The 16,346-nt window shown below is 36.0% G+C and overlaps 1 protein-coding gene across 1 annotated transcript; it reads right to left on the bottom strand.

The window, feature by feature from the left end:
• Positions 1-3,783: 3,783 nt before the first annotated feature.
• CUNH18orf63 (chromosome unknown C18orf63 homolog) lies at positions 3,784-15,674 on the bottom strand. The gene is given in 13 exon segments (XM_088535656.1): positions 3,784-4,097; positions 5,332-6,322; positions 6,324-6,400; positions 7,423-7,600; positions 8,162-8,247; positions 8,357-8,453; positions 9,063-9,172; positions 10,562-10,638; positions 11,567-11,608; positions 13,063-13,174; positions 14,241-14,297; positions 14,786-14,864; positions 15,495-15,674. Coding segments are annotated over 13 exon segments (2,238 nt in total). The 5' UTR covers positions 15,629-15,674; the 3' UTR covers positions 3,784-3,899.
• Between the last annotated feature and the right edge of the window lie 672 nt (positions 15,675-16,346).

Genomic DNA, 16,346 nt, shown 5'->3' with positions numbered 1-16,346 from the left:
ATTGGAGGTTCTTTAACCTCAGTTGTCTGGAGGAGATGTTGGTATATGGTTTCACTTGGTATCTAACCCTCAGTTTTTCATACAGAGACAGGTACCAACAATGTGAAATATAGAGAGCAAAGACATGAAGCCCAGAGCAGCCTCAAACATGTTCATGCCCCCTTGGGAACCTGAATGGAGGAAAACACAGAATAAAGTTTTAGTTACCTCCCCACAAAAAAGACTATTCAGAACGGTATGATCAACAACCAGACAGAGGCACTGTATTTTGGCATTCATAATTTCATTCTGTTTTCATTTTGTTACAGTATCTATAGCATGCTAATTAAATTTTTCTATTTTTACACAAAACACGAAAAAAGTTTTCTCCTTGATAAAGCTTAGGTATTTAGGTACCACCAGTGCACACACTCCAAAGGGTATATCCGATACTAGATCTTAGTATTAGGAAATGAATTTGCCACTGTCACAAGTTATTTTTTCATTGGAAGTCCACATATTTTTCAGAAATATTTTCATACAATTTCCATGCATTTTTAAAGTTTAAAAAATCTCTTCATTCATAAAACCAAATCAAGCTATTGTATTAACATGGTAGGTAGGAAGGAATTATTTTAACTTGGCATTTCACAACCAGAAATAATTTGAAAGATGGCTTTGTTGAAATTTTTATACCACATTCTTTCAAGTAGAAGGGAAAGTCTTAAATATTGGCTTGGGGCAATCCACATTTTAGCAGAAACAATCCAGTCTATTGTCTATACACAAAACTCCTGAGAACTGGTTGTGTGGATCCCCAGCTTCACCCTGTGTTCATATGATATCCTTTCAGCAATGGTAGCAGTTACATTTAATCTAATCAAAACTACTACATGTACATTTTACATTCAGGGACTATTATTACATCAAATGAATTTTTAGCTTCTCATTAGCTTAATGAAATTTGGTAACTAAAACCAAAGATCTGGATCATATGATAAGACAGGTTTAGAGCAACAGAGAGAGTTCTGTGATAAACAGGAAGGGTTTGGGCACTTCCAGTCTGCTGTTTTAAGTTCGTCTATCCTAACAGCAGTGTCTGTAATGACTCCAATTCTTTTTTAAAATATTTATTTTCTGTGGTAGTATATACTCTTCTTTGGAAGCTCTGCTTTCCTGATTGGTCTTAGAACCTTTTCATACATGGGTTTTAATCTCAGACTGAAACCCACATTGAATTTCTCAGAACTCCCTTTACGCCAAGGAAAAGCTCAATACTTCTCCAAAGTGTGGAGGATTGAATATATATACCTGTATGCGAACAGAATAAATGAGAATGATGTAGTGCTAGAATCAAATGTTAGCCGTTTTAAAAAGCTTCTCTTGTATTGCTTTATAACCTCAATTTTACTAACACATTCCCTATTTTCACCAACAAAACTGAGAAGAAAACTAAGAATATATTGCGATTTCCTGGCCTAGTTAGCAGACTGTGTAACTTGGCACACATTAGTCAAAAAAATTGCCCTTTTTTTCAAGAAATTGTAAATAATAAAAAAAACACACTCATGAATTACAGATCCAAGTCCTTCCTGTAGACTACATCATTAAATTTCAGTGTAAAAACTTCTCACCCATAAATTTTGCAACACAATAAATTTGAAAACTTACAAGTAATTCTCAAGTGTTCAAATGAAAATAAGCATTGTGAATGCAAGTGTACAATATATCATAAAGAAATACAGAGCAAAGCATTTTAGTGTCAAAATTGTAGGCATCAATTGGATAGCAGAAGTTATTTTAGCTCTAGTTATAAGTAATCAACACCAATGAAGAAACCAATATAAAGAAACACTTTATATTTTGCTTCTTTATTATTATATTTTTCCATTTGTTTTCTACAATGGGTGTTTTGCCCATCATTTTGCCCACTTGTGTTTTTGTGATGGTCTTTCTTATATTTTCTTTTGAATGCATACACTTCTACTTATCTCTGAAACTCTTACCTGCACAGGATACTCCTTCCTGCATGTCTTACTACTGAAAGCTTGCAATAGGTTAGTTGATCAGTTAACACTAGTGGTTCTCATTTGGTATATAAATCCTTAGTATTCCAAGGAAAAGCTTGTGCTGTCCTACAAGGCTAACATCAACAACTTCTTGTGACGTGGGAAGTATTAATTCAAATATCTGTCTATAAAACTGATTTTTTTTGTTTTGTGAAACAGGTCATTTTGTCCTTGGATTAGATTTTAGCATCTTGCCAATCATGTCACAATATTAAATGATATACATAGTTTCACCTTAATGGTTATAGGCTCTTAATTTTAGCTCAGGTTCAAATGAAAATCAGCAGCACAGAAATTAGGTTTATTTCAGTTTGAAAAAAACACACAAAATAAATTCTGCATACTACTAAAGACAAGAAACCTTTGTATTTAACATTACTTCTTTCTTTCTTTTCATCAAAAAAAAAGGCAATGAATCTTGGCTACTGTTACATTATTATATTGTTCTGGGAACTACTCATTTAAAGCAGTGATTCCTTTAGAGATAGTTGATAGGAAGATCAGAGGAAACTATTATAGACATGTAGGATTTTTTAAAAAAAAGGGGGAAAAAAATCTTTCAAATTAATAGAGAGCATACCCAGAGTTTTCCTGCAGTCCTTCAGAACTTCCTAAACAGAAGACTTACTTCTTTTGGCTTTCTTTAATTTTGAAGAGCCCTCTTCTTTCTGTAACAAGAAACAACAACCGAAAAGTAGTAAAGCAAAGTAGTAACACTAAGCTATCAACTCAACCAACAGGTTTTTTGAGAGAAATTCTTCGTTAAGAGGTATCAGAAATGGAAAATAAACACTTATATTAATCAGTGTAAATCTCATGTAAGGTAGGAACATATGTACAATACAAACATAATTAAAACCAGAGCTATTTTGAAAATAGCCTTGTAAGCACTGACAGCCAAGACTTCCAGAAGCAACTGATCAGTTTTGGTGTCCAAACTAGAGATAATGATAAGGGTTGAGTTTTCAGAGAAGTGCTAACTGGCATGCCCACGGCATACAGCAAGATTCAGCCCCATTCTCTGTTATTTTGGGAGGAAGGGGAACTGCATGAGAGACAAGCACTGCAGAGCCCATCCCCAGCCAGTCACCAGATCCTGCTCCCAGCCCGGAGCCATGTCCTGCCCCGGAGCTCCAGCATCGGCAGTGGGGACGGGACCTGGGCTGGCTCGCCAGGGCTGGGGCACCGTTCCCCCACCAACCTATTTGCCTCGGTTTTAGACAGTAAAACTATTACCAATGTGGCTGCAAGGAGAAGGAGAGGAAAGAGGCTACTGAATATTCAAGAACTGACAGTCAGAAATAGAAGTACAGCCCATGGGTGGCTAACAGCAAAACTTAAGATTTTAGAAGCAAAACTTAGGACTTTAGAAGTACATACTATTAATGTTAGACAGAAGAAAGTATATAAAAATTAAAGCATAATGAGGAGCCTATCTAATTGTTGCTGTTGACCCTTTCTGTCACTAGCAACTGAAATATATTAAATAATTAAGAGAATATAAGTTATAAAAAAAAAGAATGAATTACAATGAACTCTTGGGAACTCTTATACACTTTGGACACTTACATAGGTTAGGAAAATGCCCATAGTTATAGATTAGGCAGGATAAAACTGTTTTTTTGTAGAACTAGAATATCTTCTTCAAAAACCTTTACACTAAGTCTTTTAATTTCAGCACCATTTTCTGCACAAAACAAGTATTTTAAACATGCACTTGATACAATATTTAACATAACTGATGGAGGAGGCTAACTTTATTTAGAGTAGGATCAATAAGATTTTGTTGCTTTCCCTGATTTAACTGGAACATACTAACATGACAAAACATGTGTTTACCTTTTTTATCTCTTAATTTAAATCCTTGTAGACCAAATCAGAGGCAGAGAGGGTTGGGATGGGGGAGGGAGATGGCTTGTATGTTTTTTTTACCTGCCTTCTTTTGACACAATCTTTCTTTACAGGTGCTTCCACATTGCTGCCTTTCATTGAGTAAGTCTGTTTTGAGGTCGACATTTCACATTTCAGATGCTCATTCCCTGTAAAAATCTTATAAAAAAAGTTTACAGCAAAAAAAAAAAATCCAGCATTTTCTACTAGTTAAAATCAGTGTCTTCCATTAATAAATTTTGTCTGACCTCATCAGTGCATCCCATCAGTACTTAACACCAATGTGAACTGTACAGATAACTTAATTGCTCCCCAAACCACACTTCATCTTCACAAACTTGCTTATCCCTGTTAGATACTGCTGTATGTCTTGTCATTCTAAACAGCTACTCTGTGTCTGTCATACTGTAATAATCTGGTGCTTTTTATTTCTGGATGCTTGGACATTTAAGAACTAATAGACCTGAAGAACTGTACTCATGGGATACCAAAGATGCCCTCATAACACAAATGTGAAATCATCTACCCAATCACATTTTATACATGAAAACAGCGATAAGAGCAACAGACATCATTCAAGTGCCCAGTCTGCGGGATATCATCCACACAAAAACAGCACGGAAATCAGTTTGGGCACTTGCTCTACTGAAAAACAGTCACAGAATCTGGAAAGTTCATCTGGTAAGGGACCTTTGGAGGCCAGCTCATCCTAACTTCTACTCAAAGCAGAGCTAACTAAGTTAGATCAGACTGCTTTGGTCCTTGGCTAGCCAAGTTTTGAAAATCTGCAAGAGCAACAGTTTTACTGCCTCTCTGTGTAACTTGTTCCAGTGACTGACTTCTCTCACTCTGAATATTTTTTCCTTTAAATCAGTAGGATTTTCCCCTACAGCAGCTTGTAATTTAATGAAACTTTGATTAAGTTTTAAAAAATAATAATTTAATTCTTTTATGTTTGTCTAAGAGCCCTGTGCCTTACAGTCACTACAGCAAGATCAACACAACTGATGAGATTTAAGATTCTTTTCAGGATCTAGTTATTAATACAGATTTGCATGAAGACAGACTGAACATGGAAAATGTTACCATATTAGCTTTATCCAAATCTCAGTCTGGTTTAATAAAAAGTTTTAAAATATGAAAACTAATTATATTAAAAAAGCCTAAATAAGTGTATTGATCTCAGATGACAAAGTGAGTGTTCTTCCTTTTTAGGAAAAAATAAATAATAGCAGAGGCTGAAAACATTAACACACACCGTAGAAATTTAGAAAACTACACAGAGAAAATGATGGTAGAATATGATGAAAGTCAGGCTCTTTATTGCTTGTTGTTTTCTAGGATATACTGAATTTGTGAAACCCAGGAAGAATGCCTGCTGTATTTACCATACCTGCTCATTGCTAACTTTTGAACGACCGGCTGCCTTAGCGAGGCAGTCCTTGTAACGGCATGAGTTTTGATGTTCCTCGTTCTTTTCTGTGCACATGGTATCATGTGAGATGGATTCATGAATATTTAACCCGGCTCCTTCATTTGATCTTTTTGTTTGCCGCTGTGATAAACCAGAGTTTGTCATTTCAGTGTCCAATTTACCAATCTGCAATTGTACTTTCTGTGAGTTGCGTTGTTTCTCAAGAACTTGTGTGGTACTTTGACTTGTAAACTTTTTCCCCTTTTTTGTACTGGAAGTAAGAGCTGCACATGTACTCACACTCCCACTGATGTTTGATTTCTGAACCACTGACATAGCATTCTTAGGTAATGAAGGAGAATTTTTCTTACTGTGAATGACTTTACTTGAATTCCCACCTGAAGGAGAGCTATCAGAATAATCAGATTTAGTTGTTTGTCTACCAGACTCTCTTTTCCACTGAAATACAGATATACCATGTTTTAAATATGTTTTCTCTGTTACTGTTTGAAGTGCACTGCTGGGAGTAGGATTTTTGACTGACACGTTTTGAATAGGTTTGTAAACCTGAGTTATGCTGGACTTGCATGCTGTCAGCACAGATGATGAAGCATCCATAATTTTTACTGACTGTCTCCCAGAAAATTCTTTTTTCTTCCCATCAGTCTGTCTTGTGTTTTTTCCATTCATTTGCATCAACTTTCCTTTGAAAATAGGTATAATTTTGTTAACAGTTTTTGGGGGGGAGCCAAAGGCTGAACTTTGAGGCCTTCCTAAAGATTTTGGAGAGTGAACTTGTAAGTCGGATACTCCTGGTATTTGCCTGTTACTCACTGATTTCTGCGCTGCTTCAGTGCTAACCTTTCCCACACCTTTACTGATACTCAAAGAAATACATGTTTTTGGCTCGTTGATCAAATGCTCCATCCAGTGGCTGTTTTCCATACTGCGCAGGGAACTAGGAAAAGTCTTTCCTTGGAGGAGCCTGGCTTAGAGATGATGCACAAACCACTTCACCAGCCAGTGTCATACGCTTAGATTTTATCTCCTGCAATACAACAGTGGTTGCCCAATTAAATGAACTGGGTTTAAATATCTCAAAGTGCCACCTCATGCATCACTATATAATATAATTCTCAGTTTGCATCACAATATAAAACATACAGTCTCCTGCTTTAAAAGAGAATGATTTAAACAATATTTTGTGGTCACTATCAATGCATTTGTCTTCTCCTCCCCCAGTTCTAGATTCATAAACTACACTGAGAATATCTTATTTCTCAGCAGAAGGGAAGATGTAAATTTTAGTCATTATCTTGGTTTAGTGCTTTCCAGTGTGGTATTGCTTAGCACTTTCAGAGGGTCTGCAGAGTTGTCTGACTACTTTCCCTGTCTTTTATGACTTCTAAGAGCATTTCTAGTCTAAGCAAAAGACAGTCTCAGTGTCTTTAAAAACTGCTGAAGACAAGGAGAAGCCCTTCTAGCTTTGATCACTGAAGTGACATAAACAGGAATTGTGTTCTGAAAGAGGATTATAGTATTTTAGAATCCGCAGTTTCTGTCATTACTTCTTTCAAATATGACTTATGAGGAAATTTCAGTTTCAGCCTCTTTTGCAACCTCAAATGAAAGTTGAGATTGCTCTCTTCCTTTCTATCACTTGCCGCAAAGTAAAACGTACAGCCTGAGTATTCTTAAATGCTTAAATGTCCACACAATTTTATCTTTTTTGTAGTTTCCTTTTTAGAAATAAATCGCACAAAAATCATTATTATGGAAGAGGAAAGAGTTGTTCTGGGAACAACTGTAAACAAGTATGTCAGGACTGCATACATTGATAGCAAGTAATTAAGATAACTTACATTTTTGTATACAGTTGTGCAAACAAGAATATAACAATGTAAATAGTTTTATAATATTAAACTACACCTTAATTAAGGGGTACAATACTAACAATTGTTTGTTGAGAAAAGGATACTATTATGCTCTTAGGTGTTCTGAACACAATAAAGATCGCCTCATAGCATGAACACTCGTACATTCATATGGATATAAAAGACTTGCACGTACTAGAGCTCTGGAGAGTTCCTGTGTAGCATAAAGTGCTTTGGTAGTCATCTTTACTGGAAATCCACACAGACACGGAAGATTAGACCTCATGTCAGAAACAAAAGAGTTCAACACACTTTCTAAATCTACTCGAGGGAAATACTGCACGGGTTGACTTCGAATGCAACTTAAAGGGTACCTGAATAAGTGTTCAGGAGACATAACAAAGTTCCTTACATTTCTATAATTTTGAATCGTCTTTTTTGGAAGAAAGCATGCAAATGTTTAAAGCTTTTTCAAAAATCTGAAAATAAAGCACTTACTTTCTTAAAGAACCAAAGCTTTAGAAGCTAGAGAACTTTAATAAGTTTATACTGTACTAACCAGGCTTGCTCAACTTGAATATTCTTTAGTCTAGTCTTTCCTAGCAGGAAAACTCACTTCAAATTGAATCTTGTAAAGACTTTTTTTTTTTCTTTCGTGAAACAACACATAGCATTAATTTAACTGTTCCTTTTAGGTCTCTGTTCAGAATGGCATTACTGTGTTTCGGGAAGTTGTGAGGCCAAGCAATCTATTTGACTTAAGATTACTCAATACAAAGAGACTCATATTTTGTTCCAATTTGCCTAGTGAAACAATTTCACTGACTCTAATAAACTTCTGCAAGAAGCAAATGCAGCACATTCCAAGATGAAAATTTAGAACTTAGCATGAGCAGTAGTGAAGGAGGCATAACAAAAATATACACAAAGGATACGTAAAAAGTCTTTCCCCTATGGGCTTGAAGTAAACACTGCAGTATGTTTTTGTCTCTTCAGAATTCTCTGGAAGAATATATCCATACTAGAAATATGTATAAAAAATACAAATTTACATGTAAAAATACAAATTGAACAAATGGAAAGATGGAGAGAAAATTTTAAAATTTTAAAAATAGCCTATTCTTTCTTACCAGATTCTTCCAGTGCATCTGAAAGTCTTTATACGTGTGAAAAGGAGATTCTGGAGGAATTGTGTGGCTGATGCTTATGACCTGACCCATTTTCATGCTATGCGTGAACAGAGAAAAGATACTTAGAAAGGATGTTGTACAGCACTGTTGAAAACACACTGGACTTTTGGAAAAAAAATCTCATTTTTTGGCACTGAAAATATTTATGGATTATTGTTATGTTTTGAGGACTGTTATCTTTAGCTAATATGTTTAAGTATCTGTAATGACAGAACAACAGCAATGTTCATATTTTTCCTGAAATATGGAATAGAGTTTGACATTTACAGGTATGATTTCTTTTTGTCTGTTATACAATTACAATGAATGCAGAACAGGGTGAAAAATATTATTACTTCTATTTTGCTGTGATAAAAATAATTGGTGAAAATAGAGATAACTTCTGATAAAAGGGGAAATATGTTTTCTTTAAATAGATGCTTTCTGATAAAATTCTACTTGAGAGAAAGCTCTTACACATCATGAAGTAGCAGATTACTAAAACCAAAATAACATTTAAATGTCAAATGTAGCCTTCACTGATTATTTTTCTTTTGCCTTTTCTTTAAGGAGAATAAGAGAATAAAAGTAAAATGGATTCCTGAAGGTAAAACAGCACATATCCCAGGAAATGTTTGTTTCTGCTGGAATTTAAACAAACTCCTACCTTGGCAAGACATAGCACCAGTTACTTAGAATGGAATGTCTGTCAATCACAGTGTTTTCATTGCTGTCAAATATCTTCAAGATGTTTTCCGAAATATCAAACTCTCCCAGCTTAAAACAGAAAGCAAAGTTATTTGTAAATACTCTGCAACAGTAAAAAAAAAAAAAAAAAAAAAAAAAAGTATGCAGCAAGAATTATGTGTATTAAAATACCCTGAAGGTCTTACATTATTATTAATTCATCAGCTCTCACAGACTGCTTATTTTGGAAGGATATTATCTCCATGGTTATAACCACACTTCCAAATGGTATGTAGGTTTAAAGGTTATTTAAATCAATGAGATACAAATCTTATTTCAAGAAGGAATTCCTCAGCTATCCCACTTCCCTGCAAGTATTTTCTTTTCTAAATTCAGTTCAGAAACTCATGCCTGACAATCTAGTTGCTACATATACCAACTTACCTAAGCAAGTGCAAAGCCTCCAGCAAGAGCAATAACAAGATATACAACACACCTTTCCCCTGTGAGCAGCTCGAGAGACACCATATATTTTCACAAAGGAAAGGTTTGTCTGTAGCATCCAGTCAAAGACTTAGATTTAAGAAATATTTTCTCGCTCTGTGGTCTGCCATGGTTTGCATTAACTCACTGGAAGGAAAATCTTGCCATTTCTGTTTTAGAATAGTAGGAAGGCATGAATCTTAAGATAAGTATTAAAAACTAGTTGAGAAACCACATTGTGATCAGTTCTATCACTGCTTTGTGTAATTTTGCAATTTGATTCATGAAGATATATCCTTAATATTTATGTTGTCTAGTTAAATCAAAAGGTAATTCTGTTCTCTTCTAAAGAAGAATTCAGATCAAAAATACTTATTTTGGAAGAAACTGACAAGCCTGACAAATATGCCCCTCTGTATAAACATATTTAGCGAAGGCGACATTCCTGTCAGGAAAAAAGGTTATTTTTTAATCCTAACCATGTTTTCCTAAAGTATTTCCTAATTACTCTAAAAAGCAAAACAGTCCAGGCTGTTCCCACGTTTTGAAAGTTGCATAGAAAACAGAAGACTCCAGGAAAAAATGACACACCAATCTTTTATGCAGCACTGACAACTTGATCTGTAGCTTCACATTTGTTACTCAAAGCTTTCTATAGGTAGAGGTGGCACTATGAGGCCTTCCCAGTTGCCTAGAAGGCAACTATAAGCATGAAGACACTTCAACGCTATAAACAGACAGTATTTTTCCAAAAGCCTCTTTATTGGTCTGTAATCTCTAGTTTACAAAGTTGAGTTTAGTTTGCTTGCTAGAATGCATCAACAGGCATGTAACACGGGACGTTACACACTTAGATACGTGTAGCCAGCTCATAGGATCCCTGTCTTAGTACAACCTGAAACAAACACTTCTATCTCCACTAAGTTCAAGTCATTTGAGGGAAGAGAATATAAAGAAAAGTAAGACAAAGTTGTAGAAAGCAGAGCTGCTATGTACCTCGGGGGGCGGCAGACGGACTGAGCAAGCCTCCACACTGATGCAAAGCTGTGTCTCTGATACACTGAGGTCCATAACTGAAGTAAAAACAAAGCCCAGAGCAGCGTGCCTCAGTAGCCCATTTGTTAAGCAAAAGATAAACGGATTTTTTATTTAAAATATTTTTTATTTAAATGCTGAGTTTGGAAATCATTGGATAAACCTCTCTGAGCACAGAAATAGAAATAAATTGCATTTTAGCTATGAAAATAATGAACTATCCTCCATACAGTAGACCTCTCTAATAACTCATGGCTGTCCATGCAACTGGATGCTTGATACTCATATCCTGGATACACAAATACCCACTTTTAAAGCAAATGTCTTTGATACAAATATAAGTAATTGCATATAAGTAAATACAAATATTGGCTTAGCTTATGTAGCCCAGTACAGAGCATGCAGTAGTGGTCAGTAAGAAAGGCTGTAAGACCAAGGCAAACATTTTTTGCTACTCCTCTGGAATACTCAGCCAGCCCTAAGCAAGCGCAGGGACTGAATGCATTATGTGCCTACTGCAAATTTAGGCTCCAAGAGTTGAACGCCTAATCCTTATTTCTTTCATTTTTTTTGCAATAACTAAACAGTATGCTCTAGGCGACTTAATGCATAGTCACTTTAGCTCAGTTTCCTACCTAATATTTCCACATCTTTTGCAAGAATGCTGATTTTAGGCAAATGCACTTAAATGTATTAATCATAACTTTTTGATAGTAAATTTCCATCTATGGTCATGGAGTAAAATTAATAACAGATTATTACCTTTTTCTGTGGGTAACCTCTTAAGGGTGCAGCTCACCTGACAACTACTACACATAAAGAAAGACTTGCCATCAAATGTATTTTGCCTGTCATTATTTCAGAATGAAAAATGGAATGACACGGCCATAGCAACATTTAGCTCATGAGAGCACATAATTACATCTTGCTCACAAAAGTTTACACATAACAGAATATCATACTTACCAACAGCATTTTGCCTTCCTGAATGAGACAAAAAATCCTTCCCTTAATAAATAAGTAAACATTATTTTGTAAAAATAAACAAGCAAATATTATTCTGTAAAACATATGCCCAATATCTTTATGCAAGCAAAATGGAGAGATAACAGTTTCTTTTGTATGTATCAGGACTACTATAAAGTTTGTTTCTTACACAAAGGGAAGGAACCCTCTATCAATTAACTTTTCATTAACCCATTACCATGAAATGAAAGAAAGACTGTTTACATCTACTTTTTCCCAATAAGGAATATGCATATGGAATTAATTTTAACTAAGAGTTAATAAATTTCTACACCTCAAAAACAAACTATATTTTACCACCTATCATTAAAAGCTGGTAGACTGTAGGTGACTCTAGCACTCCTATGTGTTCTTTACATGAACACTTTAATTTTACTGGTAGGACAGAAACTGGGCACTACTACAAATTACTACTGTGTTCATCTGAAGAAACTGAGAGGATCATAGAAAGAACTGAGGGTGTGTGGGTACTCCTTAGTACTCTTTCTACAGACTGGCAGAAACCTAACCTTTACTTTTTCTCAGCACTTATTCTGGCCCTATTTTCAAAGAATTCCTCGGGGGAATATTTCCATCTGCTTATCCACTTCCTAACTGCTTGTCCCTGTACTGCTCATTTTATTCCCTTTTAGCTACACACTTGCAACTGATTGTGTAGTTGTGCTGTAAAAGAAATCTGTCAAATGTTCCAAGATAAAAAAGACCCTTCAAATAAAGTGAGGCAGAGACCCTAAAATAGGTCTCTTTGCTGATGAAACCAGAATCCCACATCTCCTACTGGCTGGCTCGGCAAGTCCTTAAGATTACTGAAGGCCTGTATCAACTTTCTGTGAGAGTTATGTCAAATACAGATAGAGGAAAAAGCAAAACCTCTTTCCACACTCTCTTTTCTTAGCAGATCTACTCAGCTTTAGCTGTTTTGCCCAGTTTTAGCAACCTATAGGGTTAGACAAGCTGCAAGACCCAGGGGAACCTTGTTGTTAGGCAGTGTTTGTTTCAGTGAAGTCAAATTTTTATCAGCCACCAATCTAATGCTCTTTTAGCTGCTATCCCTGAATAAGTTGATTTCATCAGGGAGCTATATGTTTTGAAGATACTGAAAAACAGCTATTTGTATAAAATAATCTGTTAATATTGTGACTAGGAAAAAAATACATTTCCTCCGTATTAGGAATGATCTACAAAACTGTTTTACTTAATCAGGAAATAAGGAAACTACACCATGGTTATATGAAACACGTCTATTTTTTCCATACTTTGGTAAGTCACCATTGTCCTACACAGCAATTAGCAGAGAGATGTCATGTAAAGGAACTAACATCTACCAAGATGGAGCTTAGTAGAATGAAAGATGGTCCAAGAGGCCCTTCCTTCTTTTTAATAATAAAGAATTGAAAATGAAATGGTTGATTCCCCCACACAGGTGAGCAATATACCTTGCACCAAGAGATGCCCGGCCTTGTTCCATCTGGGTGCAAGTCTGGCTATGAGTGTGTACGAGAGACAGGTTTGGAGAACGGCAGGAGTGACTGTTTGTGGTGCTTCCAGCTAAAAAAGACAGTGAGAAAAGAAGAAGAGTAATCATTTAATGGCTTTTTAAAAGGCTTCAGTCAACACTTCAGCAAAGATACTGCTACTGTATTTTGGGGCCAAATCCTAGTAAACATTAGTATCTTTACTTTTCACCTTCTTATGTACAGTGGGAGTTAGCATAATAGTTGATGTAAGTATTTAGATTTTTATGGGTCATAATTGTAAAGTGCACCACAGTTCCTTTAATGTTTTCACAGGGATGACAATGGAGTTGAAGGAAAGCTGAATTGAATTCTATGCAGTATTTTACGAGATGCACATCTCTTAGCTATAACACTCAAACTTTTCAAATATTAGCTCTGCTATCAAACCCAGTAGGAGATGTTGTTTGTGATCACAAAAGCATTTGATAAATGTGTTTTCCAAATCCAAATATACATTTATGCACCTGGAAACAAGAAAAAAACACGTCCCCTGGTTTTGCAAATAAAGCAATAGAGCTATTGGCTGTTATTACAATAACTCTTTTGACTTAGCAGTTTTAGTATGTCTATAGATATATTCATAAATACACAAACATTGCATAGTAGGACACAGCAAAACATATGCAGAATATTCAGTCTAAAAATGTATCAGCTCAGGGTTCCACTTATTTTCTAAAGCTTTGTTGTGTTTCCCTGGGACAATTCTACAGAGGCTGGATATAGCCCAAGCGTGAATGGGGACCCAGTTCAGCTGTGTGAGCACCCCAGTCGTGGGAGCACTGGGACACGTGCACACAGCGCCAAAGGGGGAGCTGCAGGTTTCCAACCCAAATGGCTCCGCCTTTAGGTAAATACTAACACCTCTGGAAAGGAGCTTTTTAAAAGACTTCTGTCTCTGATACAGTATCCTTATTTTAACCAGGTTTGCAAGTCACATTTTGCCTAGGGCACAGGTGCTTTTTACTTTGAAATCCTGTATCCCGTAGTGCAAATTCTAAGAAAAGAAACAAATTTCAATACTCGTCTCTAGCAACAGAAACTGCAGGTAAGCATAATAATCCTAACAACAGAGACTAGTAACATCTTTCAGCACTTACAGTAGCTCCTTGTTTCACTATATATGCTTGACACACTCCAGTTTTGAAAAAAGCTATCTGAAAAATAAATCAAACAAACAAAACCAACCAAACAAACCACAATTTTACAAGTATCTGACATTAAAGGGATATTTTAGCAAATCATAAATTAAGTCTGGCCCATCAGTATCTTCACCTTAAAAAACACATTTGGAAAGAGTTAAGGTAATAACCATATCCTGTACTTTAAAGGAGTATGGTAACGGAGTTGTGCATTTATCTTAGTGTAATCTAATTTCTAGCTAAAGATACATTACCAAGCAAGCAGAAGGCTGCCTAGAAAGCTAAGGCAGAACCTTGACCCTGCTGCAGTCACTGTGAATTGTGTGGCATCTGGGAAGGCTACTTCACCAGAATAATAGAAGACTTAAGTTCTCATCCACATTACTAATGCATGTATCTGCAAGTTTGCTTCAAATAATATAATTATACTTGGTCCTCAGACAAAACATTAGAAAAACATGTACCTATAACTGCAAATATTTGTTTAATAAGTGATTACTGACCGCCATTACTACTGAAATTTGATTTAGTGTTCCAATTACAGGTGCAGAGAGGATGTCTTGATGCATAAATAATAGTTGTCTACAAAGAAAAGAAAAGTTTGAAAAAAATCAGAAAAAAATTCTGTACTCGACTTGCTCAGCTTACATTATTTTCCTTACCTTTTACAGACATAACACATTACAATTTTAATTGATTTCTAGCAGTTCATACAGTATGTTGGTGTATCCCAAGTTCGTTTGCTCTTAATCCACCCAAGATGGTGGGTTTAAGTCTAAGAAAAAGACTGCAGTCTTTGACAAATGAAAAACAAATCCCAGTGGCTCTTACTTTGTAGAATTTCTCATTTCTTCCCCTTCCTAGCAGATAGGACGGCATAATGCTTGTTGTGCACTGGGAATGTACATGTGCTTTATGAGTACTCTCTTCACTCAGTCTCAGCCTCCATAAAGCAGTGCCATAGCTCAGAAGAGACACCTCAAGTATTCCAGCTTTTTATGTAATCATAGATTAATTTTAACTAGTTATTAATTCCACATAGGAGGTCTTGTTAGTTTTGCCAGATCACATTTAAAATGTAATGGAAAAGGTGCTTGCGCTTACTGCTACTACGAATGTTGCCGATTTTATTTCAGTTAATTATTGCTAATAAAATCCTTGAATAACAACCCCCAAGAGCTTCTGAAAATAATAGCCCTCAAAATTCTTTACCTGCAAATCTTTATCTGTGCATTCCTTATCTCAGATTCTGCCAGCTGGGGGCTCAGGGTTACTGTAATGGCACAGAGCTTTTCTAGCTCAGGCAGACTGACAAAGAACAGAGACTGATGTCTGGTGTCGTTCATGTTCAGGTGATTGTCCCTGAACAGCAGCTTGATGTTAAAAGAAAAAAAAAAATCAATATTATAAGGCAGGTATTTATTTGGAGAACCAATAATCAATTGTCTTCTGATTAAGATTACATAGGCAGTGTAACCTAATTCAGTTAACTATAACAGAAAATCAAGCATACTTTTACTATATACAGTGCATCATACTTCTGTTTTTTTTTTTTTTTTTTGATGTTGTAATATTCAGAGCAAAGACAAGGACAAAAGCATCCCTTACATATTCCTCTGTATCTACACCTGGGCTGCCATCTGCCAAGGACTGGTGAACAGAGGAATCTGTCTCTGAAGTTGCTCCCCTGCTGCCTGGAAAGCAAGTTTAATTGCCAGAAGTTCAACAGAGACATCCTCAGGAGGGCACACAAGCATCACAGCCACTCTGCTGAGGGCAACAAGAACCCTGGAGAACATGGGCCACCACAGGAGATCTTGCCTTCCTCTTTTCCTTCTTGCCCTTCCTAATGTTAACAGAAAATGTATGCGCTCTCTGATTACATCCACTTCCCTCTACATGCATCATCTTAGGTTGCTGTAATCAAAGCTGTAGTAATCCAGAACCACTTTAGGCTATATCACTAATCATGATCACAGACCATTGTTTTTCCAGTTCTTGCTCCCAGAGAAGTGCGTGAAGATGAGCATTTTGTTTTGGTGTGTTTTTAATACATGCAATGCT

The sequence above is a fragment of the Tinamus guttatus genome, unplaced genomic scaffold (genome assembly GCF_059628265.1).
Source record: "Tinamus guttatus ecotype Peru unplaced genomic scaffold, ASM5962826v1 Tinamus_guttatus_pri_ptg000639l, whole genome shotgun sequence".
Lineage (NCBI taxonomy): Eukaryota > Metazoa > Chordata > Aves > Tinamiformes > Tinamidae > Tinamus > Tinamus guttatus.
This window is presented reverse-complemented; position numbering and strand designations above follow the sequence as displayed.